Source organism: Bos javanicus, chromosome 3 (assembly GCF_032452875.1).
Source record: "Bos javanicus breed banteng chromosome 3, ARS-OSU_banteng_1.0, whole genome shotgun sequence".
NCBI classification, from domain to species: domain Eukaryota; kingdom Metazoa; phylum Chordata; class Mammalia; order Artiodactyla; family Bovidae; genus Bos; species Bos javanicus.
In genome coordinates this window covers 117,381,119-117,396,824 of record NC_083870.1, presented here as the reverse complement: position 1 = coordinate 117,396,824, position 15,706 = coordinate 117,381,119, and the positions used below count along the sequence as shown (strand labels likewise).

Genomic DNA, 15,706 nt, shown 5'->3' with positions numbered 1-15,706 from the left:
CCAACTCCTCATATACAGTAGATTCTAAAAATAGCGTGCTAGTCAAAGTAACCAAGTAGATGGGGCCATGTGTTCTCCCGCACAGGCAGGAACAGGAGAGGGAACATCCGGCTGGCAGCCCAGAGTCAGTGGGCACCCGGGTCTCTGTATGTGTGTCCACTGCCCTCCCTGCACCCCTCAGCTGCCACGGGGATTGGACTCCAGTCTCAAAATTTCATCTTTCCAACCCCCTCAATCATGGTAAGTCCCTCCACGAAGGGGCCTGCCTTTCCAGCCACAACTGTATGATCGCCAGGGAGGAGAAGGCACTTTGGGATGACGCTGTCAGGGAGCATGTGCCAGCTCTCAGAGGGCATTTAGGAAATGCTGGGGGGAGGGGGCAGGTGTTGGGAAGTCACAGTGATTGGAGCAGAGACTGATGGCATTTGGGGGCAGGGCATGGCATGCCAACCATCCTGTCCTCGGGCAGGCCTGTACAATGAGGAATTTTCCCACCAGATCTAAAAACCACATTCATAACTTTCAGACCTACAAACTGATCTTGACTCACATGTAAATTCAAAATGTTATGGGTAGTTTCAACATACATCAAATGTTCCAGGAATGCAATCTGCATGGAAATCAGGAAAGATTATACACGGCTTTGTTCAGAACCTTCCCAAGAGTTATTCACAATATTCACATTCTGTTCCTGCACTTTACTTTCATTTGATTTCTTTTTAATGTTATGGAGCAAACATTATATTGACTTGAAATTATGTGTGAAGGTAGCTTCTACCACCTAGGAATTTCATTTCTGGTTTAGTAACAAGGATATTAAAAACCTGTTATAAAAAGGGACATTGGGTCTGACATGACTGGGAACCACTTTTTTAAAACTCTGGGGTGCAATGGGGACGCTGAACCCCTCTATTGCATGTCCACGCTTGTTGAAACAGCCTGACCACAGGTTCAGGGCACAGGTCTGGGGGCCAGTGCTGAAGCCGCAAAATAAACAAGTTATCAACTTCACTTGATGATATGGAGGACATACAGTTAAGGACTAATCAGGCTAAAGTTTAATTGGTTATTTAAAACACTATGTTCCCATCAAAACCAAATCAGATGAGTTATGGACTATAAAACGATCAAGGAATTTTATAATAAAACAGCAGCCTTCAAAGAAGCCTTGACCTCACAAGGCCACCCGTGTCTGTGCCCAGAGGTCGAGTTCTGGCGCTGCATCCTCTGGTCTCGGGGGACCAGGCGTAGAAACCACCTCTCCTGGTGGTGGTGTTCTCAGCAGGGTCCAGGGTTTCCAAAGACTGAGACTGTCCTGAGAGGGGTCTCAAGACCAAGCTGTGAGTGCTGGCTCTGCCACTCGCCCATTATGACAACTTAGACAAATCACGTCACTTTGGAAACCCGGTGACGTGGTCTCTAGGAGCTTGCTTTGCCTCTGAAATGTTTGGTCTACAAAGGGGTGAATTATCTGTTACACTGAGACTGTCCACAGAGTTCTCTTTCCCCGTTTTGCTACTGGGAATCTCCTGACTTTTCTTCTCAGAGAAACACACCAAAAGAACAAACATTTTAATCACGAACAAAAGTGTTCATGTTACTTAACAGAGAGCAGACTAATAGCAATTACCTATTGAAACTTCACAAAACAATCTTCAGCTTAGCAGTGACCCGCACTCAAGCTGATGAACAAAAACAGCGCATACTTAGGGCTTCCCTGGTGGCTCAGTGGTAAAGAATCTGCCCTCCAGTGCAGGAGACATGGGTTCGATCCCTGGTCTAGGAAGATCCCAAATGCCACGGAGAAACTAAGCCCGGTGCCACAACCACTGAGCCTGTGTTCCAGAGTCTGAAAACCGCACCTGCTGAGCCCAGAGGCCGCATGACCGAGGCACGAGCACCTAGAGCCCGTGCTCTGCAACGAGAGAAGCCACCGAAATGAGAAGCCTGTGCACCACAACAGAGAGCAGCCGCCGCTCGCTGCAACTAGAGAAAGGCTGTGTGCAACAATGAAGACCCGGCACAGCCAAAAATAAAACCGAATGAATAAAAACTAAAAACAAAAAACAGGGCACAGTATTTTCCGTGCAAAAAGTTCTCCTCTTGCTGTTAATACATCTTAAATGTTTTTCTGAGATGAGGGATGTTCACACTTCCTTCAGGGTCTCAGCATATTGGAGCTACAAGCAAGCAATAGTCGCAAATAACCTCATGTGTGACTGACAAGTGACAGGTGGGAGCAGCCTGGCCTCACGTGAGCAGCGCTCCCCGTGACAGGTTCCCTCCGGGCAATCCATCTGGTCTCCGTGGCCTTCGCTTCACCTGCTCCGCTCAGGTTCTTCCTTGTAAACCGCATACTTTTCTCGCTGTTCAGTCACTAAGCTGTATTTGACTCTTTGTGACCCTCCATGGACTCCAGCCCAGGCTCCTCTGTCCATGGGATTCTCCAAGCAAGAATACTAGAGTGGGTTGCCATGTCCTTCTCCAGGAGATCTTCCCGACCCAGAGATCGAACCAGTCTCTCCTGCACTGCAGGCGGATTCTTTACCAATGAGCCATCTGGGAAGCCGCCCCACCCCCCACCCCTTTGAGATGACACAAAACACTGACATTGTTCCTTCTCAAAAAAAAGACTTGATGCTCCAGTAGCCCCATGCTTTCCCACGCAGGCAGCACACAGCTACTGACACCCTTTCCTCTGCCCAGGTGATCCTCCTGGAACCAGCCAGGAAAGGGCCAGGAGCCCTCAAACATCCTCAGCAGGCTCGTCTGTTGGGATGGTGGGGAGGAGCTTTACAACACATGGGAATGAGGCTGGTACCCAGCAGTTCCCGCTGCGGGCTGACTCAAGTGACAGCTAAAACGTGGGTACGGTATGAACTACAGAAAAATAAAAATTCTGGCAGCTATGTGGTTTCTATTCATGTCCTTATTTAGAAAAAATAGCCCATTGAGTGTTCTTTTGTCTGAAAAACTACCAGAAATAGAAAGGAAATGTTAATCAAATCAAGACTTCAGTTGCAAAGACGTGTGTCCTGAGAAGCTGCCTTAGCAGAAACACGTCCTTCGGCCCGAGCCTGGGGCTGACGGCCCAGGGCTCAGAAGACAGGCTGACAACAGCAAGAATGCTCTCCAGCCGCCTCGCCAGACCTTGCCTGAGCAGGCTGGACAGGGGTGGCAGTGACCATCATCAGCTCTGAGCCATCCTGCCTGGGGCCCAACGGGCCCCGCGGCCTGTGGCTGTGCAGTCTTGGGAAAGTCCCCTGAACCTTCTGAGCTCATCTTCTCTTTATGTGTAAGTGGAGATAACCTAACTGCCCCTGAGATACACCAGGGCAAGGAAGACTTCTACAGGAAACCCTGAAGATCGCTGACACAGCAGGGGTTTGGGAAGCGCTACCAACTGTGTCTACCTACACACTGTCTCTGTCCCAGCAGCGTGAGCTCAGCTCAGAGGAAGCTTACAAGACGAGGGAGAAGACAAGCATGCTGAAACACCCACCAGGAGTAAGTGTGCTGGGGAGATAGCCCACCCACACCAAAAGCCCACTCCTGTTTCTCTCCCCGCAGCGAGAACTCCACCCCCACAGGCCAGAGATAAAACAGACCTGAGGATCAGAAACCATGTTGCTCTGGTAAGCTCTAGGACACAAACACATAAATGAAACATTTTAGTTAAAAGGAAAAGTAAATCTTTATAGTAATTTAAACTACAAAGTAGCTCTCCTTCAGAGTCCAGACCAAAGTATTTACACAGGTTTTAAAGGTGTCAGCTTATAGCCTGAAGGAGAAAACCACTTGAAACTCCGGCCCTTCCCTAAACAAAAACATCAGTCTCAGAAAGGGGATTTAAGTAGTGGTCCACCATTAAATGCACAGGAATTCTGAATCACTGAATCTTGGATGTAGTCAAGAGAGTGCTTTGTTTAAATTAGAAGTTCATTTACTTTTTCTAGATAGTCTGAACCGTAAAAGTTCTGGTAAATCCAATCCATGAAAATATGGAAATAACCTGCTTTAAAACACACACACACACACACACACACACACGTGAGTGTGCGTGCACTAAAACTGGGGTACCCCAGAGTAAAAGCAGTGAAGTAACAAAAATTCCTCTCTCTCTGACCCATGTCTAACATACAGTGAGATATAGCAGCCTTCCTGCTCTAACAGGTTAGTAACCTGAACCCTATGGCCAATGGGGCTCCGAGGTCAAAACTTTTAAGTATGATCAGATATTCTGGAAACACTGGCATATGAGTAATCAACCAGTCATAAACATTTCCTTTGCTGAGTCACACAGCCTGATTTTTCAAGGATAAGAATTTCCTCCTGAACATTGCCTTTTGAGGAGCAAACATATCACACCAATATGCGACCTTGTAATTCTGTAGAAACTAGATAAGAACCTCACTGTTAATCAGGTAATACTCGGATCAACTTTGTCTGAAAACACTTGAGCCGCTATAAATAACGCAATTTCCTGTGCTCAGTGTAAGCGGCAGTGTAGACTGCAGGATCTGAAGAAAAAAAAAAAGGGTGCAAATGAGGCTTCCGCTCCGTTGACATAAGTTCAGGCTGAACAGAAACTAATTCTTAAAGAAAAGGGGAAATTGAGTCTCCATCTTTGCCCTAGTGGGACACTTTTACTACTAAGAGAAAAGACCTAACTTACTGCTTTTATATCTTAAGAGCTTGGGGCAATGACGCACCTAACACAAACCAGGGTTCCAACACCCAGTCTCAGGCTGAGCCTAGCAGGGCCAGGCACCCGAGCGCTGCGTGTTTCTACTCGCCAGGGCCAGTGGACCCGGGCACAGGCACCTACGATGCGAGGAGACTTGGGGGGTCCACGTTCCCCCGACAGCCTCTCTCAGGATGGGGCTGGGTGTTTGTGAGGACCCTTTGCTGCTCAGTTCGTGGGAAAAAGCCAGCTGACACAACCAGCGTGCACACGGGGAAGCTGCCCAAGTTAAGGAAACACGGTTTCCACACCGTCCAGTCCTGCAAGGAGCCTGGACTTCCTGCTCAGATCCTGCTTTTTGCTTTGAGGTGGAGCTAGACAAATCCATGTCCTCCTGCCAATCCCAGCCCTGGCCTCACACCCATGGGGCCCCGGCCCTCCTCCTCCTCCACTGGGGACCACTGTTCCTGGGACACAGGGTCACTTAGTGCTGAACACAAGCCGGCACAAACCAGTCTGAAATGCCCACCCTTCTCTGGCTGGAATACTAATGCCCAGGGTGGCCGCTGGGTAAGTCCTTCGGACATGGCCCACCCAACACCCCACCCCCACCCTACCCCACCCCACCTCACTTGTTTCCTTTCAACCACTAACGTCATAAAACAAGGACTGTGTTTTACTTCTGTTCCCCATGTTCTGCTTAAAAAAAAATTTTTTTTGCTGTTTTTTTACTAAAAACAAACAAACCCCTCCTTAACAAGCCCTCTTCCAAACAAACAAAAACTCTAACAAGTTCACAACTGATTACTGAAAACCCCTGGGACCAAGGATGTTTCAGAATTCAGCATTTTTGGGTTTTAGAAGGGTAATAAGAGGCATACACTGTATGTTCTCTAACGACTCAGAGTAACAGTCCTTAATCAAGTACCTTAACGGGGCTGCAGAGAAATGTATGCGCATTCACACTAAGAAGAATAAAGACTGAAAATAACCTCCCATCAGCCAAATAAATGGGACCTGGAGAACTTGGCACAGGACCCCACAATACGATGAGACTTGGGAGGGGACACAAATAGCCTCCCGTCACTGCCAAATGAATTCTGCTCACAACTTACAAAAAAGAGAAACAGCCTTAGTTTTCTGACTATACTAGATCCTGGAATCGTGGGCAGGAGGGGGTGGGCACCTTCTCAACGAGCAGCTGTTCCAGTCTCTCCTGGCTCCGGCTCCCAGCAGCATGTCTGTGAGGCACACATCTCCACCAGACCCGATCCCAAGGTAAGTTAAGGCTTAAAGAGACGCCACATCGAGTGCCCTTGAACAAGAGGTGCTGTTTCTACTCCTGCCTCAAATCCTGCTCCCCACAGTCACTCTGTTCTTCTCCGTGCCCAGCAGTTCATTCCTCTGAGCTCGAATCTTGCCCAGGACTAACATCAGTCTGTTCTTGCCATCTATGGCTTGCCTAGGCGGCTCCTGGAAGCACCGGCCTTTCTCAGAGCATTCCCATCCTTCTTTCTTCCAAGGGCCCTTCCCTGATGCTGACGCAAGGCTCTCTCTGCAGGTTCCCAATTAGGCGAAGGGGTAGGAACCAGCTCCAAGGATCTGGTTCAAGGCTGGAACCTAAGGCCAGAGGAGCATGCCGAATGTGGACATTAAAAATAATACCCACCTGACAGTCCTCAGGAAGGAATGTGATTTTCAAGTGTGTGTTCATCAGAATCTATTTCTACACTTCTTTCTGGGGTTGACCAGGAAGCTGAGGGCAGAGCAGTCTTATTCATCTTGAACCTTCCAGAAACACTCAGTAGGGGGTTAATTCCTGCCTGGTGAAGGAGTGATTATTGGGGGCTTACACTTCGATTAAGGTTCCACAAAGGCCCAATAAAGTGAAAATCTAGGGTCTCTCTCTACAGTATTAACTTAATAATGTATGTCTTTTCCAAATTGCACCCTTTCACTTTTAAATATTCCCATTCATGATCAGCCACAAGCCACACGAAAATAGGTAATTACAAACCTTCCCCACTTCATCCCCTGCTGGACTCTTAATGCCTCACATCCATAGTCCCAATACTGGGTGTTGAGCTGAATAACTGCAAAATCCCACAGATGAAAGGTCCCCTCCAGACGGAGAGACCCCAGGAGACCAGCCAAGGAGGATTTGGGAACTGGAATCTCGGGGACTAGAGAAGGCTCTAAGGCCCAGAGAAGGATAAACACTGCAAACCACCCAGCCGCTGGGGGTGCCAGCCTCAGGCTGAAGGCACCGCCCCTGGGCACCAGTGCCCAGGTGCTCTGTTTTGTAAAACACCAAACCAGCAGTTGTGAGTGAAACTCTATAGACCACGCGCAGGTCTCAGATTTCGGCTGGATCCGCGGACGAAACACCCAACTGGGCAGAGCCCGACAATGCGGCCTGAGCGGACTAGACCGAGTTCTTTTCCGCGGTGGCGAGGAACGCCGTCCGGGGAAACGTGTTTTCGGGGTGCAAGGCGGGCAGCACAAACGAAACCGCGAACTGAACCGAGAACTCCCTACCCCCGCCCCGCCGCACATCCTCGCGTGGGGACGGACTTTCGCTTAAGGGGGTCCCCGGCCAGGCGGGGCCCACCCACACCTCACCAGGCACAGATGGCTGCGGTGGAAGGTGGCGCCCGCCCTCGGCCGGCCCCAGCACACCCACAAGGTCCACCCATTCGCAGTCAGAACCAAACGTTTCGGAGATGTGTTGTCCTCTTACCAGTCTCTGAGCTTCTGGGCTCAGGCAGTCTATCTCCTGGTTCTGCGCGGCCGCAGGGTTGGTCATTCTGCCGGCTGAAGACCACCTTCTCACACAGCCAGCAGAGATCCTCAGTGGACGTCTGGCTCCCGGGATCCGCGGGCGGGCTCTCAGCGCAGCCGCATGCCGAGAACGGCGGGATCGCGTTGCCTGAGACTACCCGCGCGTCGGGACAGCAACCTCGCCCTCGCCCGGGCGGAGCGCGCCTCCGCGGTTCCGGGGCTCGGGCGCGGCCGCAGGGGCGGGGCGCAGGTGGCCGGGGCCCGCGGGCCGGGGCGGGGGGCGGTGCGGGGAGCCGAGGAGACGGGCCGCCCCCCCCCGCGAGCTCCGCCCCTGCGCTCCGCCCTCGCCGCCCTCCGGGTCCACCCGGCGCGCTCCGCCCCCACGCCGCGCCCCCCGGCGCGGTCATTAATCACCGGCAGCCCCCTTCGGTCCCCACCCGAGGAGAAAACCCCCGGCCGGCCCTGGTCACCCACCACCCGCGGAGGGAGGGCGAACTGAGGAGTTTTGGAAGATGCGGGAGCGGGGAGGTGCGCACGGGGCCTGGCTCCCCTTGGGGAGGGGTCGGTAAGGGGGAGGGTTCTGCACGGGGGCGGGGCCCTCCGGGGCGGGGCCCTGGGGCGGGGTCCTCCGGGGGCGGGGTAATGGGGGCGGCGTCCTCTGGGGGCAGAGCTGACAGTCTCTCCAGGCCCCGCCTGTGCCCCCGCCCGCCGCCCCCGCGCCGTCGGTGCTGGGCTGCGGCCCCAAATTCAAGCCAAGTTGAGCTTCTACGGACACGACAGCCTCGCCCGAGCTCCGCAGCGTCTGCTGGCCGGGGTACCCCGTTAACGCGTCCCCCGGAGAAAGGGCCGCCTTCTAGGGCGAGCAGAATGCGCTGCCCGCCGGGGTGAGAACAAGCATCCGGTGGCCGAGTGCGCCCCCCCGCCCGGCTCCCGCTCAACAAGCCGCGGCAGAAGAATAATGTTCGGCGCGGATCCGGGGTCTCAGCGCCGGGGTTGGTGGGGGCGGGGGGGTTGGCCGCACCGTCCAGGGTCCTGCGGGAGGTCGTGCGAGGCTGGGGCCGCGCGGAGGGGAGTGTCCGCGGCGGGATGGGGCCCCCGCGGCTCCGCACGCACCTCCTCCAGCCCCAGAACACGCGTGACTCGTTCTTTAAAAGTCCTACAAGCAAATCATGGAAACGTGTCCCGACCTCGCCAGGCCGGGGCGGGAGCGACGGGAAGGAAGGACGCAGATTTTTATGGGAATGCCAGCCTGTCCCGGCCATGCCCCGCGCCCGCGGCGCCCCCTGCTCCTACGCCGCATCCAGGCGGCCCCGGCCTCTGTTGACCTCGCCCTGAGGGCACGTGTTCGGAAGCCCTTCTCAGAAAGACCACCTCCCCACCTCAAAATGAAAACTTCCAACAGGAAGGCTGGGCCGAGGTGTCTGCAAAGGCGGCTCCAGCAAGCGTCTTGAGACCACCAATGCGCACTTAAATGCTACCGTCGCCCCGTCTCCCGATCTCCGCCACCCTAACCTAGCTCTCAGTAAAGTGTCAGCGCGGCGGACTGTGTGCGCTCACCTTCCCACTCTGGCTTCAGGGGAGGGGGCTCTGGAAGGAAGGGTGTATGTATGTGTGTGGAGGACGGGGCGGGGTGGACAGAGGAGGTTCTGGGGGGCCCGGGGGTTCTAACCTAGGAGGGAGTAGGGGCAGCAGAAAAGCAAGGCCGAGTAAAGACCCAGAGTGGCCACCGCGGGAGAAACAGCAGGTGTCAACTTTGATGAAAGTGAACACGGCCGCTAAGCTTTAATGCACAGGACTGTCAGGTTCGCAAGAATAACTTTCAGAAAGACTGAAATGCGTACCTTTAATACCTTGTCTTCTTACTATAACGCTTTTAAAATCCGTTAATGTGTTAACAGTTCTTGATTAAACACGTTGGAGAAAATTTTAAGTTATTTTATGTAAATACCTATGGGATTTGGGGAATCTCTGGTGGAAAGCAAAGATAATTTGAGTAACAGCTCCACAGATGAGAAGGATAACCTGTTAATAAAATCGCCTTCTGGGAGCCTTCAGTTGGAAGTGAAAGTGGAGAGTGAAAAAGTTGGCTTAAAGCTCAACATTCAGAAAACGAACATCATGGCATCCGGTCCCATCACTTCATGGGAAATAGATGGAGAAACAGTGGAAACAGTGTCAGACTTTATTTTTCTGGGCTCCAAAATCACTGCAGATGGTGACTGTAGCCATGAAATTAAAAGACGCTTACTCCTTGGAAGGAAAGTTATGACCAACCTAGATAGCATATTCAAAAGCAGAGACGTTACTTTGCCAACAAAGGTTCGTCTAGTCAAGGCTATGGTTTTTCCAGTGGTCATGTATGGATGTGAGAGTTGGACTGTGAAGAAGGCTGAGCTCTGAAGAATTGATGCTTTTGAACTGTGGTGTTGGAGAAGACTCTTGAGAGTCCCTTGGACTGCAAGGAGATCCAACCAGTCCATTCTGAAGGAGATCAGCCCTGGGATTTCTTTGGAAGGAATGATGCTAAAGCTGAAACTCCAGTACTTTGGCCACCTCATGCGAGGAGTTGACTCATTGGAAAAGACTCTGATGCTGGGAGGGATTGGGGTCAAGAGGAGAAGGGGACGACAGAGGATGAGATGGCTGGATGGCATCACTGACTCGATGGACGTGAGTCTGAGTGAACTCCGGGAGTTGGTGATGGACAGGGAGGCCTGGCATGCTGCGATTCATGGGGTCGCAAAGAGTCGGACACGACTGAGCGACTGATCTGATCTGATCAGTTGGAATATTCTGATGTAGATCAGCAGATTCTAGAGCTACTTGCCACCTGGAACCCTGTGACCACATCTCCCTGAGCCAGGGCCAGGGAGAAGGCTTCATTTGTCTTGCAGGTCTCAGGGCAATGCTTGTAGACACGGGCACCCCCTCCCCACCACCTCCCGGGTGGCCTTCCAGTTGCTAGTTGTCAGCTTTATGAAAACCGCATAGGGAAGTGGGCCCTGGAGTTAAACCCTCTGGCTCAGTTCTTGGCCCTGTCACTGGCTGTAGGACTGTGAGCAAGTTACTTAGCCCCTGTGTCTCGAGTTTCATCTGAAACCTGCCAGTTATAATGAAAGTGCCCAGGGTGAAGGGGAGGCCCCCCTGAGCACAGTCGGTGGAGCCGCCTGGCTGCCTCTTGGCCTCCTACCTTCCTCCTGCCTCCAGAAACCCCCCACAAGGCACCCGGGCCTACCTGCCTTGCTCTGCAGCAGGAGGAAAGCTGGGCAACACAGGTTAACATGGCTGAGAACCGGGAAAGATGGTGAGTAGCCCCAGAGAAGACAACAAACCCACAGCCCCCACAGAAGCTATGGGAGGGCCCAGCTGCAGAAGCCCCAGGTGGCAGGACATTGTCTCAGAAGAAGCAACTGGCTGATTAATTTTAGTCCCAGGAACAAACTAACAACACCAACAGTAAGATAATAATAGTAAAGGCACAAGAGATTTCTGACTCCACCCAGTAGCCACAGCAGCTGTACCAACATCCTTGTAGATGAGAGGCCAGGACATTCTGACATATGTCCCAGCCAGCCACCCTGGGGGGACAGCTCAGACCGGTCCCAGCTGTAGGGCAAATGTCAGTCTGCATTTTAAGTGCTGCAGAATTCACACTTCTCTGTTATTTAGACGCCGGGGCCCCAGAACACAGTGTCGAGGGTCTAGTTGCCTTTATTTTGATATAAGCAGCCCTCCGATGAAAAGGGGCCCCCCTGGGGCCCTCTCTCAGCAGTACCCACCCCGCTCTTGTGTTTTAAACTCACCATGGACACTTGTGAGGATGACTACTGAGTGTCGCCTACATACTTGGTGCTGGGAAAGTCCACACAGAAGTCAAAGAAAGTGACATTTTGTAGAAGAGAAACCACGGACGTGCACTACATTTTTACCCCTGTGCTCACAGCGTTAGGTCACCAGGGGTGTGTGTTAGGTCACTAGGGCCACAGCTCAGCCATGGCCGACTCTGCGACCCTACGTACTGCAGCCCGCCAGGCTCCTCTGTCCATGGGATGTTCCTGGTGAGAATACTGCAGTGGGTTACCATTCCCTCCTCCACTAGGCAGAGTAACCTAAATCCTTTAGATTGGGGAAGACAAAACCAGAGTCACCTGAGTGTCAGGTAAGAAGAAAATCAGACAAGAAGCCCCCAGTTTCCATCCTCAGGGAGGCTGGCAGAAGAAACCCAGGGCACCTTTGAAAGATCTGAGCCACAAAATGGGGAGGGGGGACTGGGGAGGGGTCAGGAAGAGGGAGGCCATGCATCCTGACTGCTCCAGTGTGGGCCCAGGGTCTTTATATGCAGAGCTGTGAGGTCAGTGACACAGGCTCCGTTTTCCCTTCTTTCGGTCGAGATCCCCACTTCCAGCAGGCTGGCTACTTTCACTTCTTCCAAGCTGTGGGCAGCCACTCACCTACAGGCACCCAGGGACTCTGTCCTGAGAGGGGCCTCAGGTTTTGTGAAAGCTCCGGTTGTCCCGGGCATTCCTAAAAGCCACCATGCTTATGCTGCTTGGAGCCCTCCCCCCAAAAGTGTAATGTCCCAGATCTCAAAAGCAGTTCTCCAACATTCAAGATTACGTGCAGGAACTTAACTTCTTAAGGGATGCCTAATAAGGACAAACAGGTAAGTAGAATGATCTAATTTTGTTCTGGGAACATCAGCCTTCATAGCTCACCAGCAAACGCCACAACATTCAACCACTTTGGGGCCACACCCTAACTCGTTTACTGGTCTCCATGGTGTTGAGCCGTTGCTAGGTTCACCAGCATCGCCTGCTTCTGTGGTTTGGTTCTGAAAGCTACAGCAACCAAGACAAACGCTTCCAGGTTTGCAGGACAAGGCAAAGGGCCGGGAGGGGAGAGCAGGGTGGTCCTTGGCCGTCCTGCTCTTCAGATAGCTCGCACAAAACCATTTTTCCAAATCATAGCCATCACAGCTGTTTTTCATAAACATGAATCACCAGTCATTGGTTTCAGGAGAGTAAACATTTCTATATTACTTCTACAAACAGTGAGCTTACATGTATGTTATAACTTCCCATGGATCCCTTTGACTAAAATAAAAGAACACTCCATGTAGTAAAGCTGGTTCATGAAGCGATTACCCAGATGTGCACCACGTCTTTCAGTTTACAAAGCATTTTACACATGCATGTCTTAGAAATACTGTGGGCTTGGTTCCAGACCACTGCAATACAGTGATTGTCATAATAAAGAGAGTCACATGAAGTTTTTGCATCCTAGCGGATAAAAAAAGATGTTTGCACTACACTGTAGTCTATTCAGGGAAGGCAATGGCACCCCACTCCAGTACTCTTGCCTGGAAAATCCCATGGGTGGAGGAGCCTGGTAGGCTACAGTCCATGGGGACCCGAGAAGAGTCAGACATGACTGAGCAACTTCACTTTCACTTTTCACTTTCATGCATTGGAGATGGAAATGGCAACCCACTCCAGTGTTCTTGCCTGAAGAATCCCAGGGACGGCGGAGCCTGGTGGGCTGCGGTCTATGGGGTCGCACAGAGTCGGACACGACTGACACGACTTAGCAGCAGCAGCAGTAGTCTATTAAGCATGCAAGAGCATTATGTCTAAAAAATAATGTATACACCTTAATTTTAAAGTTGTCATTATTGTTCAGTCACTCAGTGATGTCTGACTCTTTGCGACCCCATGGACTGCAGCATGCCAGGCTTCCCTGTCCTTCACTATCTCCTGGAGTTTGCTCAAACTCATGTCCATTGAATCGGTGATACCATCCAACCACCTCCTCCTCCGTCATCCCCTTTTCCTCCTGCCTTCAATCTTTCCCAGCATCAGGGACTTTTCCAATAAGTTAGCTCTTCCCATCAGGTGGCCAAAGTATTGGAGCTTCAGCTTCAACATCAGTCCTTCCAATGAATATTCAGGACTGGCTTCCTTTAAGATGTTCTGGTTGGATCTCCTTGCAGTCCAAGGGACTCTCAAGAGTCTTCTCCAACACCACAGTTCAGAAGCATCAGTTCTTCAGTGCTCAGCTTTCTTTGTGATCCAACTCTCACGTCCATACACGACTACTGGAAAAACCATAATTTTGACTATATGGACTTCTGTCAGCAAAGTGATGTCTCTATTTTTTTAATAAGCTGTCTAGGTTTGTCATAGCTTTTCTTCCAAGGAATAAACATCTTTATTTATTTATTTATTTATTATTTTTTTTAACATCTTTTAATTTCATGGCTGCAGTCACCATCTGCAGTGATTTTAGAGCCCAAGAAAATAAAATCTGTCACTGTTTCCATTGTGTCCCCATCTATTTGCCATGAAGTGACAGGGCTGGATGCCATGATCTTAGTTTTTTGAATGTTGAGTTTTAAGCCAGCTTTTTCACTCCCCTCTCTTATCTTCAAGAGGCCCTTCATTTAAAAATACTTTATTGCTAAAGAAACGCTAATCATCATGTGTGTGTGTGCTCAGTCCCTCAGGCATGTCTGACTCTTTGTGACCCATGGACTGTAGCCTGTCAGGCCCCTGCATCCATGGGATTCTCCAGGCAAGAATACTAGAGTGGGCCATGCCCTCCTCCAGGGGATCTTCCCGACCTAGAGGGGTTGAACCCTAGTCTCCTGCATCGCAGACAGATTCTTTACCACTGAGCCACTAGGGAAGCCCCAACCATCATCTGAAACTTTGGCAAGTCATAATCTTTTCACTGGAGGACGGTCTTGCCTCTGTGTTGAGGTTGCTGAAGGCTAAGAACTGCTGTGGCAATTTCTTAAAATAAGATGACAATGAAGTTTGCCACGGTGATTGATCCTGCCTTTCACAAAGGAGTTCTCTGTAGCATGCAATGCTGTTTGATAGCATTTTTGTGGACAGTAGCACTTCTTTCAAAATTGGAGTCCCTCCTCTCAAACTCTCTTTATCATTTAGCAACTAAGTTTATGGAATATTCCAAATCCTTTGTTGACATGTCAACAAATCTTCACAGGAGTAGATTACATGTCAAGAAACCATTAGCATTGCTTGTCCACATGTTTTATTGTTCAGTTGCTAAGCCATGTCTGACTCTTTGCAGCCCCATGGACGGCAGCACGCAGAGCTTCCCTGTCCTTCACCATCTCCCAAAGTTTGCTCAAACTCATGTCCGATGAGTCAGCGAATGTCATTTAGTCATGAGATTGCAGCAATCCAGGCACACCTTCAGGCTCCACTTCTAATTCTAGTTCTCCTGTTGTTTCCACCACATCTGAAGTTACTTCCTCCACTGAAGTCTTGACCTCTCAAAGTCACCCATGAAGGCTGGAATTAACTTCTTCCAGACTTCTGTCAGTGTTGATATTCTGAGCTCTTCCAATGCATTACAAATGTTCTTAATGGCATGAAGCATAGTGAATACTTTTTAGAAGGGTTTTAATTTACTTTGCCCAAGTCCACCAGAGGAATCACTATGTATGGCAGCGATAACCTAATGAAACATATTTCTTAAATACAGGGTTGCCATAAACCTTCTATTTGTTAAACAAACAAACAAACAAAAAAACCACAGTATCTTTGAAGTGCAGTAAAGTAAAGCACAATGAAAAGAGGTCTGCCTGTACACACGCTGAGGCCACAAAGGTTGTGTCGCGTGTCCACACAGATGATCGTTGGAAGAGTGGAGCCCGGCTTTTAACCCAAGTCCAAGCCCTCAGTGTCCAGTACACTGTCTGACACAGAGGTGCTCCCTGCCCGAGCCAGCCAGGGATGCTCACTGGGACAGACAGTCAGCAGACAGGCCGCCTCCCTGGGCTCAGTCTGGACCAGTAGCCCCATCTCCCGCTCCATGGGTACTGACAAAATAATGTAGCCAGATCAAGGTCAAGGGTGTAGCCGGCTCTCCTGGTAAGACCAGGGCACTGGTAGGAGCATCAGGTGAGGGAGTCAGACCCTGCATGCCATTCACCTCCCAGTCAGCTGGCCCAGCTCAGGCCACAGTGGACTTGACCCTCGAGCCAAGATCCTGACAGCCTCCGGTGGACACAAGTATTGGAGGCAAGTGACTGGAAAGCGAGGGAGCTTGTTTCTAGCACACAAACAGCTCCTGCTTATTAAGCACCCACTCTGGGCCGGTGTCCTACGACCACATCCTTCAGCCTCATGGCTGCCTGTGTGGTCCTCACTGTCGCCCAGGACTGAGTGGGCCCTTCAGGGATGGGTGCATGTGCTCACCTCGGCGGACAGA

General features: G+C 51.1%; 1 protein-coding gene across 19 annotated transcripts in view; it reads right to left on the bottom strand.

Annotated features, from left to right (window-relative positions):
* Positions 1-15,706, bottom strand: part of LRRFIP1 (LRR binding FLII interacting protein 1) — a 161,668-nt gene that overhangs the window by 84,381 nt on the left and 61,581 nt on the right. For 5 of the 19 annotated variants that reach the window (XM_061412778.1, XM_061412738.1, XM_061412770.1 and 2 more), the window contains exon 1: positions 7,425-7,738. The exons of 11 other annotated variants lie outside the window; for them this stretch is intronic. In XM_061412778.1, coding sequence (XP_061268762.1) covers positions 7,425-7,490 — 66 coding nt within the window. In that variant the 5' untranslated portion in view covers positions 7,491-7,738. Of the gene's footprint in view, positions 1-5,870; positions 6,305-7,424; positions 7,739-15,706 lie in introns of those variants that run through there. 3 more of the 19 variants (XM_061412779.1, XM_061412780.1, XM_061412748.1) reach the window with 2 other exon arrangements.